The sequence below is a fragment of the Stegodyphus dumicola genome, chromosome 3 (genome assembly GCF_044657685.1).
Source record: "Stegodyphus dumicola isolate Sdum_Otavi_A_Nest chromosome 3, ASM4465768v1".
Classification (NCBI taxonomy): Eukaryota; Metazoa; Arthropoda; class Arachnida; order Araneae; family Eresidae; genus Stegodyphus; species Stegodyphus dumicola.
In genome coordinates, this window is record NC_140770.1 from 145,411,844 (window position 1) to 145,431,528 (window position 19,685).

At 35.4% G+C, this 19,685-nt stretch overlaps 1 protein-coding gene across 4 annotated transcripts in view; it reads left to right on the plus strand.

Annotated features, from left to right (window-relative positions):
* The first annotated feature begins 16,035 nt into the window (after positions 1–16,035).
* LOC118201739 (SMC5-SMC6 complex localization factor protein 1-like) overlaps positions 16,036–19,685 on the plus strand; it is a 109,623-nt gene continuing 105,973 nt past the window's right edge. For 3 of the 4 annotated variants that reach the window (XM_085813412.1, XM_085813413.1, XM_085813415.1), the window contains exon 1: positions 16,036–16,193. In XM_085813412.1, the coding sequence (XP_085669538.1) occupies positions 16,155–16,193 (39 nt within the window). In that variant the 5' untranslated portion in view covers positions 16,036–16,154. Of the gene's footprint in view, positions 16,194–16,586; positions 16,791–19,685 lie in introns of those variants that run through there. The other variant, XM_085813414.1, reaches the window with a different exon arrangement.

Below are 19,685 nucleotides of genomic sequence, written 5' to 3' on the forward strand. Positions count from 1 at the left end.
AATTGATGAGTCGATTCAAATTCCGTTTTCTTATATAGGCTTTTTTACCTGAATCTGAATGTATCACATCAGCTTAGTGGTTAAATCTTTCAAACTACTGAGCTGGTGAGATATTTTGTCTCAGGGTTCAATCCTATATTTTGAATAATAGAACATTTAAAAAAAAAAAAAAAAAAAACTTCTAAAATAAATTATTTTCTTTTTTCGTCCCTAGAGGACGCTATGAGCAATTCCTAAAAAGATTATTTTCTTTTTTCGTCCCTAGAGGGCGTCATGAGCCCGTTGCCAATTTAAAAAACTAACTTTAAATGAAAAGCAGGAGGTCTACAACTCAATCAGCAATGTAAAAACAACTCAACTCCACTCGAAACCACGCCTCCTAGTGTGATGACGTTGTCTTTGGCCACGCCCTCTGTGATGTCATTGGCCACGCCCCTTGACCCTCCTGTCGCAGAACTGTCATTTTCTATCTACTGACAGGTATGGAGGTGGCAGTGTTCTCGTTTGGGGAGGCATCATGCTTGGTAGTCGTACAGACCTTCACATCTTAGACGCAGGTTCAGTCAACGGGACCCGTTATTGTAACGAGATTCATCTTCCATATGTGCGTCTTTTTAGAGGCGCTATGGATCCGCAGTTCCTTTTCATGGACGACAACGCACCATGTCATCGCACAGTAGCTGCCGAACAGCTCTTAGAGAGTGAGGATATTGAACGTATGGATTGGCCGGCACGATCTCCGGATCTCAATCCCATCGAGCATGTATGGGATTTTCTAGGCAGACGCTTGGCAGCTCGTACCTTACCACGAGTAACGATACCGGAGCTTCGATTGGCGCTGCAAGACGAATGGGCAGCAATGCCTCAACAGCTCATTGACACCCTCATTCTCAGCATGGGCAGACGCTGTGAAACCTGCCTAGCAGTCAGGGGAGATCATATCCCCTATTAAAGACCGGATGTTTCTTGCTGGACACTCACAGGGATGTTTCGGCCTTCAGTCGCATTGCGCTCCATGCTACTTTTTCAATAAAGCTTCTTTTTATCCTTCTGATTTCTCTTTTAGTAAGTGTTGCTTACATTACTCATGTCCTTACGTATTGGGGATCTTACGGTATTAAATGTGTTGGTTTGGAAAGCTTTTGTACAAAGTTATACTGAAAAAACCGTCTCGTCCTTAATTTTTGCACACCAGAGTGTATGTATAATGTGTATCGTTTTAAAATGTAGTTTAATATTAAATTTAAATCATTTAATGGAAATTAATACAGGTAAACTTACAGAAGTAAAGTTTTAAATACTCATTTGCTGTAATGGCTTCACGGATGAATAAGGCACCATTGAAAAAACGAAACAAACATTTATTAAAAATTAACGTTCAAAGAATAATAGTAAACTCGGAGCAGTACCTCGCTCCTACAACATAACGAAATCTACTACCTCCCTCCTCTTGAGGCTAACATGCAACTGTCGTCTCTCTCACTTGCTGGGCTCTGGCAGGCAGCTGATTGGCTTACCGCAGCCAGATACATGACAAGCAGTATGCAACTGTAGCAGCAGGAATGAAATTCCTCAAACGCACTAAGAAGCCGTAGTTTGATCTGTGGATATGTATTTCAAGTTCTTTTCAATTTGAAATAATATTCACAACATCAAACTAATTCTGATGAGCCATGAGTAACTCTAATTAAAATAAAATTCTATTTGAAAAATGTTCGTACCTTTTAGTATAGCTATGGTTCTACTTAAATATTAGTAACATTTTAAATTTGCATTTATTTTTCTTTTATTTGTTACATAGTTTTTCTCTTAGCAAAATAAGAGCATTCATAACATTTTAAAGTAGTATATTTAAGCCTGAATAATTAAATGAATCTAGATTAAATGTTATTTCTTCATGCAGATGCAAAATATAGATATAATAGTAATAATAATATGCAATTGCATAATTTTATTAAGAGTTTTTAAATTACTCTCAATTAAATTTATGCAATTGTGTTTTAACATTGTAACACAATTTTTATACCAAATGTATAGAAATATATATTTTTTCATCTGAAGGGAATGTAAATGAAACAAATTTTAAATAATAATTATTATCCTTAAATGCAAAATGTTACATAACTGTTATAGAATTTTTTAATTCAAATTCATATCGTAAAGAAAAAATATGTAGAATGCTGACAAATGTACAGTTCCTTGAAAACAGAAACCGAGATTGATAAGTTTTGCGGAGTATCCAGCATGTGTTTGTATTTCTTTCACTCAGGTAGCGAAATCTTCAGAGTTTCTTATATTTGACCTAACTTCGCAATGAAAATTTTTAGATATTGACTATATTTTAATTATTTCGTACAGGAAATTGCGTGACAAAATGTTTTCAACCATATTGCTTAAAGCCCGCCAAAGGCTTTTGACATGATAGAAATATTACTGGAAGCCCATTGGTTCATCCTAGAAGCCCCCCCTTCGATGGCTACACGGATGTGCACTTGTGAAATATGTTTCCCGGCGAGAGCGTTGCTCATTTTTCATCTCTCTTGTTTCAAAATAAATCTAATGTCTCTACATATTACCTCAGTTTAAATAGTTTAAAAGTTGGTTTAATAAAAAATGGGGATCATTTTTGTTCCTAATTAGCGAACTGTGAAAATAACATACTCTAAATACTAAAACATACATATAACAAAAAACAAAACATGTTTTTTTTAGAGTATGAAGACGTTATAACATCATAATAATCTTTACTTAACATGAGTGATCTAATTCTAATAAATAAGTGAAATATATATATATATATAGAGAGAGAGAGAGAGAGAGATATAGATATAGATATAGACAAGTTAAAGTTTTTCTTATGTAACTTTAGTTCGGCAGAATTATCGATAACTTTATCACAGTCTATTGTCTGCTGTATATCAGTTTCTAGATTAAGAAGAGCCAAAGCTGCTACATGTTCTTGGTTAAGAGAATTTCTGAGATACCTCGTGACCCTTTTTAATGTAGAAAATGATCGCTCTCGAGACGCATTACATATTGGAATTATTAAGTAAATTCACAATAAGGTCTCTACAGCAGGAAATGTTGAAATAGTATTTGTTTTGATAAAAATTCTAACATTCTTTCTGGGTTATCAGTACTATTGCTGGACTTGTTGAAAAGACGCAGCCCCTTAATTTGGATTATTTCGTTCTCCAAATTAGTAGTAACAGCATCCTGGCATTAATAATTTTCAATATTTTTTATAATTTTAAAAATTTCATTCTTACATTTCAAGAGTAATATATTAATCATTCACGAGTAATCATTAATAATTCTGTTTTAAGCTTATTAATTTTTTTTTTTTTTTTTTTTTTTTTTTTCGTTTTTTACAAAAAAGATGTCTTCAGCAGAACCTTCGTCAAAATGCACTTTTCTTTTCCGAATCTGAGGTATTTCTTTCTTATACAAAGTGTTGTGAGGATGCAGTATTTTTGCTCCATGTTCTATTTCCTCAAACTTTTTTCTTAAATTTTCAATAAGTGAAATCAAGCTTCCATCGCAGTTGTCCTGAATATTTAATATTAATTTTTTAGTTTCAGTTATTCTTTGTGAAATCTTATTCCAAATTACAGTCATAAGCGGTGTTGGGACCTGTAATAGTTAAGTTAGTACTGCTTAGATGACGGCTTCTGGTAATACATTTAAACTGTCAATTCGATTTTTATTGCATAAGTTAATATTTAAAATTGATCTAGCAAATTTATAAAATATTTAAGGTACAAAAAAGTACAATTTCCTTTCAACTTTTATAGTCTTCTTATTTAATTTTGTAACCGTTCTGATTGTGACCGAGTTGACGGTAACTGTATATTTACTTAGAAATATATAAGTTTGAATAAAAAGAATTAGAATTTGTCTCGCAATGTGTTTTTACTGTATTCTGTTTTAAAAGGTTATAAGGTATTTCTCCCGCCTTCTTGGCATGCCTTCGTGGTGTGGCGGTCTGCACGCTCAGCGCGTAGTTGAGAGGTCCGTGGTTCGATTCCCGGAAAAGGCGTTGCATATTTTTCATCTTTCCTGCTTCCAAAAATATCTAATGTCTCTACGGTGGCGCATGAACTAAAAGGGTGTTGGATGGTGATTCTCCTCACCCAGAATTTGGCGATTGAGTTCCCTAAAAACTCCAGTCGCATTTTAAAGGGTGGAGTATATAAGGTATTTCCTCCCCTTATTGGCGGCATGCCTTCGTGGTGTGGTGGTCTGCTCGCTCAGCGCGCAACTGAGATGTCCGTTGTTCAATTCCCGGCGCAGGCGTTGCTAATTTTTCATCTCTCCGGCTTTGAAATAGCCTAATGTCTCTACAAGGTATTTGAGTCTACATGCAACCTAAACAAATAAAATAATTGATGAAAAAAGGAGACTCGTAACAACTCAAATGAATCACTTTTGGTACGAGTAGAATATTTTTGGCTTCTACTCTCATAAACTACTACTGATTTGATTGTACAAGCAGTTTAGGGCATCTTTAATCTCTTTGAATCCAAATGTTACAGTTTTCACAGCTTCAGCTCTTATCAACCATCTGGTATCACCATTTTTTTACAGCTAATTTTGTGTTTCCTTTTCCGAACAATATTTAAATTGGATTCCAACGGTAAGTAGACAACAAGAAAAAATTATTATATATTCATTGTACATAACCAAAATATGTAGCAGCTTCTAAACAAATTCCTACTGCACTGTTGCCAAACAAATTTAATTAATAACTCGAACATAATACAAGATGTGCATTTTTGGATTTACTCTTTATTTTGGCTCGCTCGTACTTTCCAGACATCTTAGAAGCGCTGTCGTAGCTTTGTCCTACTTCCAAAAAAATACCTAATGTCTCTACAGTGGCGCACGAACTAAAAGGGTGGCAGATGATGATTCTCCATACCCAGAATTTGTCGATTGGGTCCCCTAAAAACCCCAGTCTCCCTTTAAAGGAGGAGTGTATAAGGTATTTCTCCCGCCTTCTTAGCGTGCCTTCGTGGTGTGGTGGTCAGCACGCTCGGCGCGTATTCGAGAGGTCCGTGGTTCGAGTCCCGGCGAAGGCATTGCTCATTTTTCATGTCTCTTGCTTCGAAATATCCTAATGTCTCTACAAGACATCGGAGATCTCCCGAACACCGACACTGATCAATATCACTTCTGGTGTCAATTGCTTAGAGTTCTAACCAGTTCATTCATATATGCCAAAAGGCCGTTCACGGTAGTTTTTTTAAAAATTTATGGTGCATAGCATCCACCCGAAGGCGAAGATTCACAAACTGAGTTCATCAGGCAATCAAATTTGGGTAGAAAGTCAAGGCAGGCGTGGTCACAAACAAAGTTCAAAGTCTTTCGATAAACTTAAAATCAATTTTCTGCATAAGTTTACTAAGTTCTTGAATAAAATAATACGAATACTAATCTTGATTAAATAATCCTGCGACAATATGTACAAGTTCAGTATACTGACAGAAGTCGAGGTAGATCACGTGATGGTACAGGCGAATGGAGTGATAACCACAGCGGTAGATGTGACCTTCTGAAATTATAATTTTGAATTTGAAATCACACTTATATAAATAAGTAACATAGAGTCTATAGCCTGCTCCACTAGACACGAAGTCCATTACGCTTTGCCGGAATACACAATAATTTAAATTTCACTAAGTTCTTGGTTAGATAAATAAGGAAAGTATTGGTTAAATAAACTTGCAATATTATTAAACTATTTACATATGTACATCACTATTTTGGGTTGTGGTGTATAGACTTAGGCCTTTTTACCACACTTTCCACTATGGTGGTCGTAGTTTGCAATTTCTCTTAAAGCGTACACTGTCGAACTTTGCATTTTCTAAAAAACGTTATGAGCATTTCTCTGGGACTGGTTTTATTTTGCGGTCTTCCTGAAGTATGCTGTTTCGGACGAACCACGGTGCGTTCGTGATAGCTCTAAGAATATTATTTTGTAAGTAAGCAATTTTCCTTCTTTTTGCTTTGATAGCAGTAGCCCAGGCTGCGACTGCGCACAATAAAACAGGCCTAATTAAGGTTAAGTAGAGTATTCTTTTGAGTTTAATATTGAGTTTTAATCTTCTGCTGATTAAGTTATAAAGTGCCATAAATGCTTTATTTGCTTTATCTACTTGATAGCTAACATGATCTTTAAAGGAGAGGCGGTTGTCAAGAAATTACTCCTAAATATTTCGCTGAACTTGGAATGATTAATTTGTAATTTTGATATCGGAGTTTGTACGCATATTTCTTTTGCATCCTTGGAATTGGATGATATTACACTTTGCTCTATTAATTTTAATATTCCAAAGTTGACACCAGGCGGCGACAATGTTGACATGGAACTGCAAATTATCAAGAGCGAGCTGTAGGTTTTTGGACTTGGAGATAATTACTGTATCGTCCGCATATTTTAGAGCCTTCGCATTTGGAGCTCTCGCTCTGTAAAGCGGTGTATGAGACACCAGGGTGCCTGAGCCAAGGCTCTATCCCTTGTAGAACAGTTTGATCATTTTGAAATATTTACAATAACCGAAAACTAAATCGAATAGTTTTTTTTTTTTTTTTTTTCTTTTTTTAGTCCAATGGGGCTTTGTCTCTGAAGGACTATTGTTTTCGTTTTGCGATTTCGCGTCGAAACCCTATAAACGGAGTATCATTTTTCAAATCGTTGCCACCAAATGTTATCGCCCTGTGTTATATTTTAAGAAATTAAATAATGAAAAATCTTCATAAATCTATATATATTTCTCGCATTGTGATAAAACAACGGTACATAGAGCCAGCGAATTTTTAATGACGTAATCCTTCTACGAATATGGGCATGTGAAAGACCAAATTCGGAATTTGTTTTATGATCGATTTCATATTTTGTAAAACTTGAATGAATTTTTGATTAACAAAATCAAGGATTTCAAAGCGAGCCAAGGCAACACTCTACGAGGGGAAAAAACCTTTTTATCTCCAGCGCGCGGAACAGTGTATCGGAAAATCTAAAGATATGCTCATTTAAAAATTATATTGCGACATTGCTGTTGAACTGAATTTTATGGTTTAAGTACAAAGAGCATAATATTTAATAAATAAAGGTAACACACAGAACGTTAAAAAAAAAAAAAAAAAAAGCCTCTTTGGACGTAATTTAAAATCTGAAACCTTTCAGATTTTTTTAATTTTAAATAATTTTGTTAAGGTCAGATAGGAATACTCGTTAACGTATTAATAACACTGGAGTTACTGTCTAAATTAGTGCGAGCAGAAAAGTCAAAGAACTGGTGACTGTGACAAGAATGAGGTAGTGCAAACATAGGCAAATTGAATCCATTAAGAATTATCAAATACTAAGACATGAATTTGGAATAATTATATACATATATCTATAACATACACAAAAGTGAGAATGCAGACAGGAAATTCGAAGTGTAGCAGATAAGAGGAATGAAAATAAATACATAAATAACACATATGTCAAATTATTAGAGTTGCATTTTTACATGATCCATACATTTAGTTGGACCATAGGCCTATCCATATTTTCCAAATTGTTATAGTCGTAATCACAGATTTTAATACTGGAATTATCAATATTTTGCTTCTTTTCAGGAAATTTTTTGGACAAGTTATAATAATGAGTGCGCAGTAACTCAATGCCTAACTCCTCGTGTATTCTTCTTACATACCATTCAGCGTTTACAATTTGTCGTAAAACAGTATTTTGGCAGACTTGCAATCTTTTCATATTAGTTTTCTTGGTATATGCCCAAACTGGACTTAAATAACACAAAAGTGGACGTAGAATGGACCTGTAAGCGAGTAACTTGTCAATAGATAAAACGCTGTTTCGAGCAATTAAAGGGTATTATTTGGTTTTACGAACTCGAAACTTCTGGGTAATGGATGTAATGTGTGGGGACTACGTAAGTAACTTATTGAGGATCACCCGAAGATAAGGGACTTGCTTGGCCCAGGGATGCATTTAGAGGTTCAGTTCAGTTCAGTAAAATGGCTTTGGACAGCATTTAGCAGACTACTGTTTTAACTGCCTGTCTTGGATGCTGCTCATAGGGCTTGGCAAAATATTTTTATTAAGGAGGTAACAGGCAAGTGTAGCTCCATGCCAGCGGGCGAAGTTGGAACAAGTGCTTAATGCACGTAAAATGGAATATGTAAAAAGAATTTTGGTGGAGCATCTGGTCTTATCGTAGGCGGCCTTTCGAGCTTTAGAGTAACTTCGCTGAGATGAAGAATGATGATTCGTTCACCAGTCGTGAGGGTGGTCACCCTCCCTAATACTGAACCTAGAGAAACTGCTTGAGAATGAAGTTAACGTTAAAACTAAGTCCAATTTTGTAGACTGGTATCTCATCAGGGAATAGGTTAATCTTCTTCCTCGGCTAATTTCATCAATGCTAAGGCAGCCTGAAATCCCACAATCATCTTCTCATCAGTGTTTCTGGCTGTTCTTATCTTCTCGATGTGTAATATTACCATATTTAAAAACTTCTTAATTTTCTGGTCCTGCAACCAAGTGATCGGTTCTGACATCTCATCAGGTGGTGGCTGTATTTTCTTCTTAGATTTACTGCTGTAAAGGGTTTTCGGTCTTGTTTCAGGTCCTTTTTCTTCAGGTCTCGTGAGCTGTGGGAATTCTTAGGGGTGGGTAGTTTCATCTGAGGATTCTGCGGGCTTCGTTTCTGCATCGGTTGTTTCCTCTCAAACTTTTTCTTATATTCTGAACAACCACGATAGGAACTTACATAAGGTTGTCCGCAAAATAGATGAGTGGGTTTGTCTTCTTCTTTTCGTGTGTATAGGTTGCTTCGATGGCTTCCTTCACATTTGCAACACTTCTTGGGATTCGTACATAAATGTTGGGAACGCCCAAACTGCTGACAACGATAACATTGAAGCGGGCGCTTCCTTGGTGAGAATTTTTCCAATTTTATGTTCACGCTGAATATATTATTCAGCTGGTAAATAGCGTATCCTGTAGCATTTTTCTTTAAGTCTACTTTCTTTAAGAAAAATGGCAGTTTCTCAAAGTTGTTCTTACTTTCTTAACTTTTAGAGCCTTTAGAGGATTTGGGAGGTCGTTTTTATATAGCGCGAACGCCAGAATTATTTCTCCCCCATCGCGTTAGTGCATTGCTCATTGCTTTCAGGGGTTGTTAAGTTACATGCCAATCATTTTTTGAAGCGACTGAAAGTAGTCCTGTTATTTTAATAAACCTTCTTTTTCCTTTGTTTGCTGTCAATGTTTAGCTACTGATGCCGGAAATTACAATCCTGTCCCAAGTAGAAACTGCCCACAGTGGTGAAAGCGTGCAAGAAAGAAGTTGTGACTTTACTTAAGTAGTTGCACTGTAGCATTCTACTTGTCATGAGGGAAGGAAAAACCTTCCAAGAGAAATTCGGGCGAAAACCATTCTAAGAGGCAGGAGCTTTCGATGTTTAAGGGAAACAGATTTGGTCCTCTCTCGATGCGAAACATATACAACAAGGTATAAAATATCAACAAAAATATCTTTAATATACAATGTTCATTAACGTAAACATATTTCTGTAATATCAATATAAATGATTAGTTAGGTTTCGAAATACCATTTTATGAGTATACATAAAATATAGCAGTTTTTAAGCTACATATATATATATATTGTTTGGTCTGGTTTGTTTGTTTGTCTGATTTGCAAAGCACTCGACGGCTATATCCCTAAGGGTAAGGATGCCTCGGTAAGAGGACTTTCTAAGCAAAACTGACTGGTATACACGTTGCACACGGGGAAAACCACGAAAACGCCAATACAGGCATGCCGTTCACCAGGATTTTTAACCCCGGATTGACCTACCAGTGTTCAATGACTTTGCTGCTGCACCGCTAGTAAGCCACGCACATCCACACATAGACATTAAATTGTTAAATTATATTTACATGTCGTTTATAAAGTGTAATTCAGTAAAATTTAATGATTTAGAGTTATAAAATATTCTACGCAATTACTTCGCTTCATAGACTTTTTGTAAGCTTCATCATATTTCTTAAAGAGAATTTCGATGTTAATCCCATTTCCAAGCTGTTTATGTATCTTATTTTTTTCAGCTCTGAATTAAAGAATTATTTCACATGGTTATAGCTGAAAATGCAGTTTTATTAATGAAGAATTTAAGGATAAGACGAGAATTAAGTCCTTTTACTAATTTTTCTTGAAGCACTTACATATAAAAAAAAGGCACATTAATATGGATCATTGAGCTCCAGAGCTATGAAAATGTTAATAAAGGGTTCGTGGTTCATACTTAATCTTATGAAAAAGTATCAGAATCTAATTAAATGTTTCCCTTCTTAGGAAAATAGAAAATACAAATATTTGTGAATAAAAAAATATCTTTAAAAAATAAAATTTAAATTTAAATTTGTAAAAATATAAGAATTACAAACTATTGCAGAAGTTACATAAAATAGCCAACAAACTTATTCGGCACAAACTCGCTAAATGTAAAATAGATTGAATAGTCAGAAAGCTCTCCTTGTCCCAGAAATATACTGTTCATCGGGTTTAAAGGTTATTCAGACCAACGTTCGAAGTTCAGTGAGTAACATGCATTTAGAAGAAAATAATGTAACAATGAAATGTTAATAAACAAATAAATATAATCATTAAACACATTTAATAATTATAATTTAATTTGCAATAATAAGGAGATATATGTTATCAATAATCCAAAAACTTGCATACTAATACAATATATAATAATATAAAATGTACACATTACTTACAGTCAAGAACAGAGAACGCTGTAGCTCCATTCAGTATTTTATTCCTGATATACTGGATACTGAATGGGTCCCCAAAACACTTTTCTTTTACAATATACCTCTCCGTATCATCCCTAACCCACTCGCTTACTTTCCTCTTCGTAATTAACGTCATTCTCCCCTTTTTGACCGCATTTACAACGACAGCAGTGTAGGCATACCCAGGAGGGTGACTATCCAAGTGACCATGTCGATATTTTTTTCAGCTTTTACTACTTATCTTGTGCCCTATGTAAATATCAGTTATACACTGATTTCAAAATATCAATTATACACTGGACACTCGCACCTTATTCTATTTTGTATATTCTTCGAAGATCATCATTCATTGAGAAGTTTATGACCCGAAGGCCTTTACCAATACAAATTTCATAGTCCTCTAAGGCAGGGGTCGGCAACCTTTTGAAACGGAAGAGCCAAAAGTTACAATCTACAAAATTTCCCAGTTTTTAAAGAGCCACTGAAAAGCCATTCAATGGGAGCATTGGCTTTGCATGCCTTTTGGATGATTGATTAAATCTGGCTTATAGCTTGTTGTTTTAAGTTTCAAGCACGACTCTGAATTTTTATTTGTAAGTTGACTTCAAACGTTACTTTTTTTTATATTCATGCAAGAGAACGCTTGCTCGCACGAATATACCGACCCGAAGATCGTCAGTACTTCATATGCCAACTTCTTCACCTCACTGTACCATTTTGGAAGACTATTCCATGCGCCGAATATGAGGGCCTCAACTCGTGGAATTTCTTTTAAAGCTGTACACTTGAGCTGCTCGATGTTGCATGCTTTTCTGGACTTCAAACTCTTCCAACTTTCTCTAGAGTTATATGAACTTGCCACTCCATAAGTTTTTGGTTTTCTAATATAGCAGTTGCATTTGAAGCGATCCAGCATCAATTCCAAATGTCTCATTGTTGATATCGTTTGTATTTGCGTTAAGAGGATTTACTATTGAACGCAAGAGTACTTTTGTTTATATTGAATTGCTCAAATATCTCAGCGAATCCATCCTTCATGGTTTTTAAAGCTATGTCGAAGTAATTCGTGTCAATAATTGCATTGGTCTCATTGCGATATACTTCAGATTTTTAAAATTTACCGCTCTCCATGTCTTCAACAAAAATAAGTAATTTGTTTCGAAACAAACTATTTCAAGCAAGGCGTAGGCTGGGTTGCTCTTTCCTTGCAGTTTTAGATTTAGTTCATTTAGTTTCATACTGGTATTTACCATGAAGTAGAATTTTTGCAGCTGTTTGTCTTCTTCCAATTCGGGACGGTCAATGCTTTTTTTCATTGAGGAATTTTTTTATTTCACTCAAACACAAAGTAAAGCGTTGCAATTTGTTACTTCTAGAAGGCCATCACACTTTATTGTGCAGAATCAGGTTAGAAAACTGGTTATGTATCAAGAACATCTTTAAACTAGTGATGGTAGAGTGCTTTTGCAAAATGCTGTTAATAATCTTAATTACCAAGTTCATGACCTCAACTATTTCAGCCGGAAATGTTTAAGTACAAAACGCTTCTTGGTGAATTACACAGTGAAATGTTAGAATTTCATGGTTTATTTTTTTCTGAAGAATTGACGTTACCCCTCTATGTATTCCTGTCATACTTCTGGCTCTACGCATTCCTGTCATACATCTGGCTATCGATATCAATCCTACAGTTCTTCGTTTGGACCTTGGGAGGACGTATACCGTACGAAAAGGGTAACTTGTGTCGTGTCTTTTATATGTCACAAGACTCATCTATAGGAAGTGATAAGGCAGAAGCTAGCTAAATGTCTTTCACTTGTACATGTGTTACATTTGAAAACATCTTAGCAGTTCTATCTGTACTGTTTTTGCAGATAACGGCAAATCTTTGATTTTTTTTATGATTTCTGCTTTGATTTTAATATCACGAAACAGTTATTCAGATGCACGTATAAAACAATCTTTGACGAATTTGTCGTGAATAGTTTACTCTTTTTTGCAATTTCTAATGATACTGCAGAGCTTGGCAGATTTACATTATTGGAAGATTGTGCTCAGTTACTTAACATGGAATATGACTTAATTTTTTTTTTTAAATATATATATATATAAGCTCTTCAAGAGCTTTTTTCGTGCGTTCCCGGTTGGATATTTACCAGCAAACTGGGTACATTTTGAAGTGAAGTGTCTCCCCAAATTCGACTTATTATTGTTTGCGAGTTTTTGGTGGCAAATGAGGCAACTGGGAGAGCCATCTGTGTTGCATACGAATGCAAACGACTCCACCCAATCCTGATTGAATTCTCGGTTTTCTTCTTCAATTCTTCTCTTTTTTTACCAGCTGCCATGCTGACGGCGGAGCTGAAAAAATGAACAATAGTTCAAATTAACAGTACAGTAACAATGGTTCAAATTTATTTCATCACGGTCATGTTAAGCGTAATTAACGATTATGAAAAATAGACGCTATTGAGAAATTAGGTACTTAAAAATATATTTTCTTATTTTTTAAGGGTTTTGTTAATAAATTATGGATTTTTCTGTATGGAACTGGAGAGCCGTAACTTTACATCAAAAGAGCCGGACGCTGCTCGTGAACTGCAGGTTGCCGATCCCTGCCCTAAGGCCATGTAAGAAGAAAAGTCCATTAACAAAGCAGTCTCTTGTGTAAATAAAAGAGGATCCATTTTTGACCTGGCGCATAGGGCTATTATTGTAATACTATTCATTAAACAGAAAACTTTAGGATCTTTAAATATGGGTAAAATAATAGTAATGTCTTCTATTGGTGGGAAGTTTATCTTTAATTTTTCGCTGTAGGTCTGCTTGTTTTCGGTGATTTTTTTCAAGAAACTTTAAATGTCCTAAGTGGTGGGACTACTTCTTTTTTTTTGGGAGGAGCAGGAGTGGGTTAAGTTTTTTCTTTGCTTTTGAATCTTGATTGCTACTCTCTACAACCTTTATACGAATTGATGTGGTCTTTAGAACAGAATATACGTCTTTTGCATACATATTATTGGATAAATGGATGGATTGTCACTAGTATCAACAGTCTACGACTATAAGGCCTTTACTTTTATATGTAGCATAAATGATGTTGCGTAAGTAGTGAGTTCGTGAAAATCCAGCTAAGGAAAAAAATCATATGCACAGGTGCTGCTGCGTTATTAATGTGATTAAAAGACTTAGACTCTTTGTTATGACCGGGCTATTGTTGGGTACAACGATGTCGGTTCAAGCCGGAAGGCACCTGACGTAATGATCTCTGAACGTGGATATAATCTCGGGGATAGTGATTTAAAGCGCGACCTATTATCTTTTTATATCATGAATTAAGTTGCTCTTTAATAGCAACATTGTTAATATATCTTTAGAATAAGTTTGTTTTGGGAAAGGAAAAAAATAATAAATTGATCTGATATTAAAAGAAAGAAGGGGGGGGAAACGGAATTTAAGAAAAAAAAAACAGTTTGAATTTCTTTTGTATTATCCAACATTTGGTGACAAATCGGACATGATTGAAGCCTGTATAAAGTCAGTTACATGTATATTTGTTGAAAATATTTACTAACTATTAGGTCATAACAAAAGCAAACGATGGATGTTTTAGTAAGAAAATGAATGCCATTAAGGCATCATTTACGAAAATGTATATAACTTTAAGTAACTCTTTTTGAAGAGGAAACAGTTAAAAAATTGGACGTTGATGTTAAACCCGCTTCATTAGGAAGAATAAAAACTAGTGAAACTCATGAGCAAATTTTAGAGTCTTTGCTAGCCTATGAAACAAAAAGTGATGCGTGTAATAATAAGTACGAAACAGTTGCTGTTGGTGTATTTAATTACGGCAAAGCACACTAGGGCTATCTGCCTAAGGGGAGGGATGCCTTCGTGGAAGACTTTCTAAGGGAAACGGGCTCGTATACACGTTACACATGGGGAAAACCACGAAAACGCCCATTCAGCCAGCCCGTTTGCGGGATTCGAACCGAACTACCAGTGTTCAGCGATTTTACCGCTTGGCCGCTGGTGGGCCACGAAACAGTTGAACAGTAATAATGAAAAATATCATGACGCAAGAGTGCGTGCGAATTCTATTGTACAAAATGTATTTTTTTATCAAGAATCTGTAATTTCGAATGTTGAGAAACCGAAACTCAGACTTCCCAAGACTGAACTAATGAAATTCCGGGAACAAGTTAAAAGATTGGATAAAAGATTGAAGCCAATTCAGGAGAATTCACGAAGATAAACATAATGGAGTCAGAGGATAAATTTCAATATTTGATTCAGTGTATGGCTTCAAGAACAGGGCCCAAAGAAATAATTGATAGTTACTTGCCAACTGCCGAGAATTATTTAAAAGCAGCCGAGAGTTTGCAGAACAGATTCTGTCGTGAAAAACTATTATATTATCAGAGTTTTATGTTAGAGACTTATTGGGAAATTAGAGTCACACTTAAGATCCTTTGAATTAATAGGGATAACTAAGTATGCTGCTATGTTATTGCCTCTGGTAGAGTCGTGCATTCCAGAAGAAATATTGCGCGTTTGGTTAAGGAATCCATCTTTAAGTGAAGATGATAAATCTTACAGCGTTAAACTAGTTCAACTCCTTCTCAGCCTAAGAAGATTTATACCCCGTCGAGAGCGAAGAGCGGAAAGGAAAAATCGGAGTTTAAAAAGAAACAGTTCGAATTTTTGTCTCATCGAACAACTACCAACTCTTACTAAAGAGGCAAGAAATGTGTCCAGGAGGTGCCGCCATCTATTGTCGGTGTAAATTGTCAACAGTGGAGTCCTAATAGAAAAGTAGGTAATAGCATGGAATAATTTTGCGGTAATAAACTTTGATTCGAAAAGGAAAATAAAATTACTGAATAAAATAATGCTTGGAGAAATGCTTGTGTAAGTAGGAAATAAGCGCAAAAATATGTACAATAACGTAAACAGAATCCAAGGAAAAGCTTTGTTAGGCAGGTTATTAATTGAGAAGCTACTTTTCTTATCCAAACTAATCACGTAAAGGTTATTTGAAAAATCAGTTTTATGTAGTGTACTGATAGAAGTTCCAAGTAGTATGTAAGAAAATAAACACGTGAATTATTTCCGTATGTTCTTAATTTTCTCTATTTCAGCACTTTGTTTTGGAGAACTCTAAACCAATGAGATGGCTACTAGCTATCACGTGACAACAGTCACACCCCTTGAAACTCCAATGGGACGATCCGAAGATTGTCTGAAAACTATGTACAATTTGTAGGTAATTGCGGAGCGTTAAGTCAGTTGGCATGTTTGAAACTGCGTAGATTGGTATCCGCAAAATCCGATGGAAGTGAAACATAAAACTAAAACTTTGAAGAACTTAGTAAGTTAACCTCTGGTATATCATTTTACTAGTATTGTATTTAGGCTGTGAACATATCGTTAAGAGAATGTACGAATCTGTACAGTATTGATATCAAGACATACCTTTGTAAATATTTAGGCTTCGTTAATCGTGGGGGGAAATCGAGAAAATCAATTATGTAAAAAACTTGTGTTATTCTGTAGTGTCTCGCAAAAGCGATCGAACGCTTTTAGTTTCCGAGGAAGCAATTCCGCAGAGAACCCGGTAAATGTAAACATCGCCAACTTTGGCGATAATAGTTCAAACCTGGTAACCCAGCGGATTTATCCTATTCGCTTGTTCGAAGTTTGCAACCATTCCTCTTGGGTTCATTTTGTTGAATTATCACTGTCGTTGTTCGCATTTGCAGATTTATATTCTTCTTCTCTTATTTATTATTATTTTTTCTGAATTTTTTAACAACGAATGGATAGACATATTTTCGTAGATAGATACCGGTTCTCGGTTCGGGATGAAAGGAAGAAAATACGGCGTGAATGCTAATTTGTAACACGGCTGTTCACGTTGTGTTCTTAATTATTAACAGCTCTAAGAACCAGCAATTTAAATAACTAAGTAATGCTTTTATTTTTATTATTGGTTATTGTCATCTAAAATGAGAATAAATAAATTTTAACAATATATTGTTAATGCTTTTTTAACAATAACCTTTCAGAGGATGGCTGGTGTGACATAAACAGATGATTAAATTGAAATAAAAAATATTATTGATTACTTAAGATGACAGAATAGTTTGATGCATCACCATGGTCATCAAAATTAGCAAACCACTGCTGGTGTAAGAAATATATTGTTTTCTGTATTAACTGGAATTTTAGACAATTTTTTTTTTCGTTTATCACGTTTAACCGGTTAATTTCAGTACATTAATACTAATTTATATTTTTCAAATGAATTTTTATTTCCGTTATAAATGCTTATATATTGTCTTATACGTAATATATTCTTTTCTGTGCTAACTTGAATTTAATACAAATTTATTTAGTATATCACGTTTGACCAGTTAGTTTTACATCTGCATGCTTATTATCTGTGAATTTTGACTACCATATGCTTAATATATTGTTTTGTGTGCTAACTTGAATTTACATGCACTAAAAATCACGTTTGTGGCTCGGCTCATTGCTGATGAAACGCGAGCTTGGCGAGTAAAAATGCAACGGCGCCAACGGGTTCTCTGCGGATGAAAACCCGTTTCCGAAGAGAATGTCAGACATGCAAATGCATTAAATTTAAATTGTAGAGTAAAAAATAAATTTAGATTTTAAATTATAAAGTAAAAAATAAGAAACACTTCCACGGAGAACCTAGTGAATGTATACACTGCCAGAAAGGGCGATAATAGTTCAAATCTGGTAACGCAGCCGAATTTTTTTTTTTTACTCTGTTCGGACAAAGCCCCCGGAAGATAACGATCAGGCGGTTTTGCTTCGAAGCAGCAGTTCTTCGGTTCCATAAATGTTTTCTTAAGCTCCACGCATGCGCAGTACTCATATTTTGTGCATTGTAACCTTTGCTTGGCGACGAAAAGGCTTTAGCCAAACATATAGCGAACTGCTGTGGAATGTGTGAGCGTGGAGAGAAATGTCTATTCCTATGGGAAAAAAAAAAAAAAAATAAGCAGTATTCATAGGACAAAAGATAATGTTTGGATTTAGAATTAGTCATGCCTGATTAGCGAAGATAGAGGAAACGGCTACGAAGCTGTTACAGCTTCTGTTTTATTACCAAATTATGGCATAATTTATTTTATTGCATTGTATAACCCTCCACACACTCCTATAGATGAGCATAAACTCGCTCAATTGCTGCCCAATTCGGAACATATCATCTTAGCTGGTGATCTCAACGCGAAGAATGTAGAATGGGGTTGCAGACACACCAACAGAAATGGAGAACTTTTACTTGAATTCATTAATAATTATCCTATATATTTTTATGCTCCAGCTGACTATTCCTATCTTCCTGATGACCCTAGAAAAGGAGACATCCTGGATGTTATTCTTACCACCACTTCAATCCCGATTTATCTCGATGTGAAACTTGAATTAACTTCAGATCACGTGCCTGTTTTAGCTACGCTTGGTACAAATAAAAACACTGATGAAAGGTTTAAAATCACTACGGACTGGAATAAATATCATAATTACCTCATTGAAAACCCTCCGGATATTAAGCACCTTAAAACAAAATTTGATATTGATTATGCAATTGATGTTCTCAATAATAGCATACTTAGTGCATATAACAGGGCTACTAAGAAAATTCCCGCTGATAAGTACAGTGCTAGATTGCCTAGTAACATTAGAAACCTGATTTCACAAAGAAACAAACTACGCAAAAGATGGCATATTGCCTGGGATCCTAGAATCAAAAAAGAGTTAAATAAACTGAACAGAGAAATAAAGAAAAGTATTTATAAACACAGAGATGAGTCTTGGAACGCAAAAATTGAAACATTCAATGAGCCGAATAATGCATTCTGGTCTTTTGCAAGGAATCTTCGCGGCAAAAAGCCGAACAGTAAACCAATTTATGGTGATAATACTATAGCCGTCACCAATAAAGACAAAGCCAATGTAATGGCTGATTTTTTAGAAAAACAATTTGTTCCTAACCAAGATCCAAGCGACCCTTTATTTTCATATGACACTAGATATTTTATTCAAGACTGGATTAATGGCCCGGGACCCAAAAACAAGACTAATTATACTTCACCTAATGAAGTTAAGGAGATTATCAAAAGAATGAAGAATAGAAAAGCTCCCGGTTTTGATAACATCACCAATGTCGCTATCAAAAACATGCCTATTAATGCTATCACGAAATATGTCAGCATTTTAAATGCCTGTCTTGAGAATAATTATTTCTCCGATAAATGGAAAACTGCTAAAGTAATTTTATTACCCAAGCCTGGTAAAAATGCTACCTCCCCGGAGGGTTACAATCCAATTAGTTTACTGCCTGGTCTGGGCAAAATCTACGAACGTGTTATCTATAAGAGAATCGAGCCTTACATGGATAAGATACCTCCTGAACAGTTTGGCTTCCGTAAGAAATTGTCTACGACCAAGCAGCTTGTCCGACTATGTGAATACATCGGTTCTGCACTCTTCAAACATCAGAGTGTCGCCTTACTCATGCTAGACGTGGCGAAAGCGTTCGACCGCGTCTGGCATGAGGGGCTTATTTTCAAGCTTACATCCTTGGATTTTGACAAAGACCTGATCTTACTCATTTATTCTTTTATTAAACACAGAAAATTCTTTGTCAATATTGGTAACGACAACTCTGATCCCAGAAGACTCAATGCTGGTGTAGCTCAAGGATCAATTTTGGGACCAATTCTTTTTATATTTTATGTTGCTGATTTCCCTAAAATATGCACAGACCCTAATTTTTATTTAGTATGTTACGCCGATGACACGGCGCTTGCATACACGTCTCACA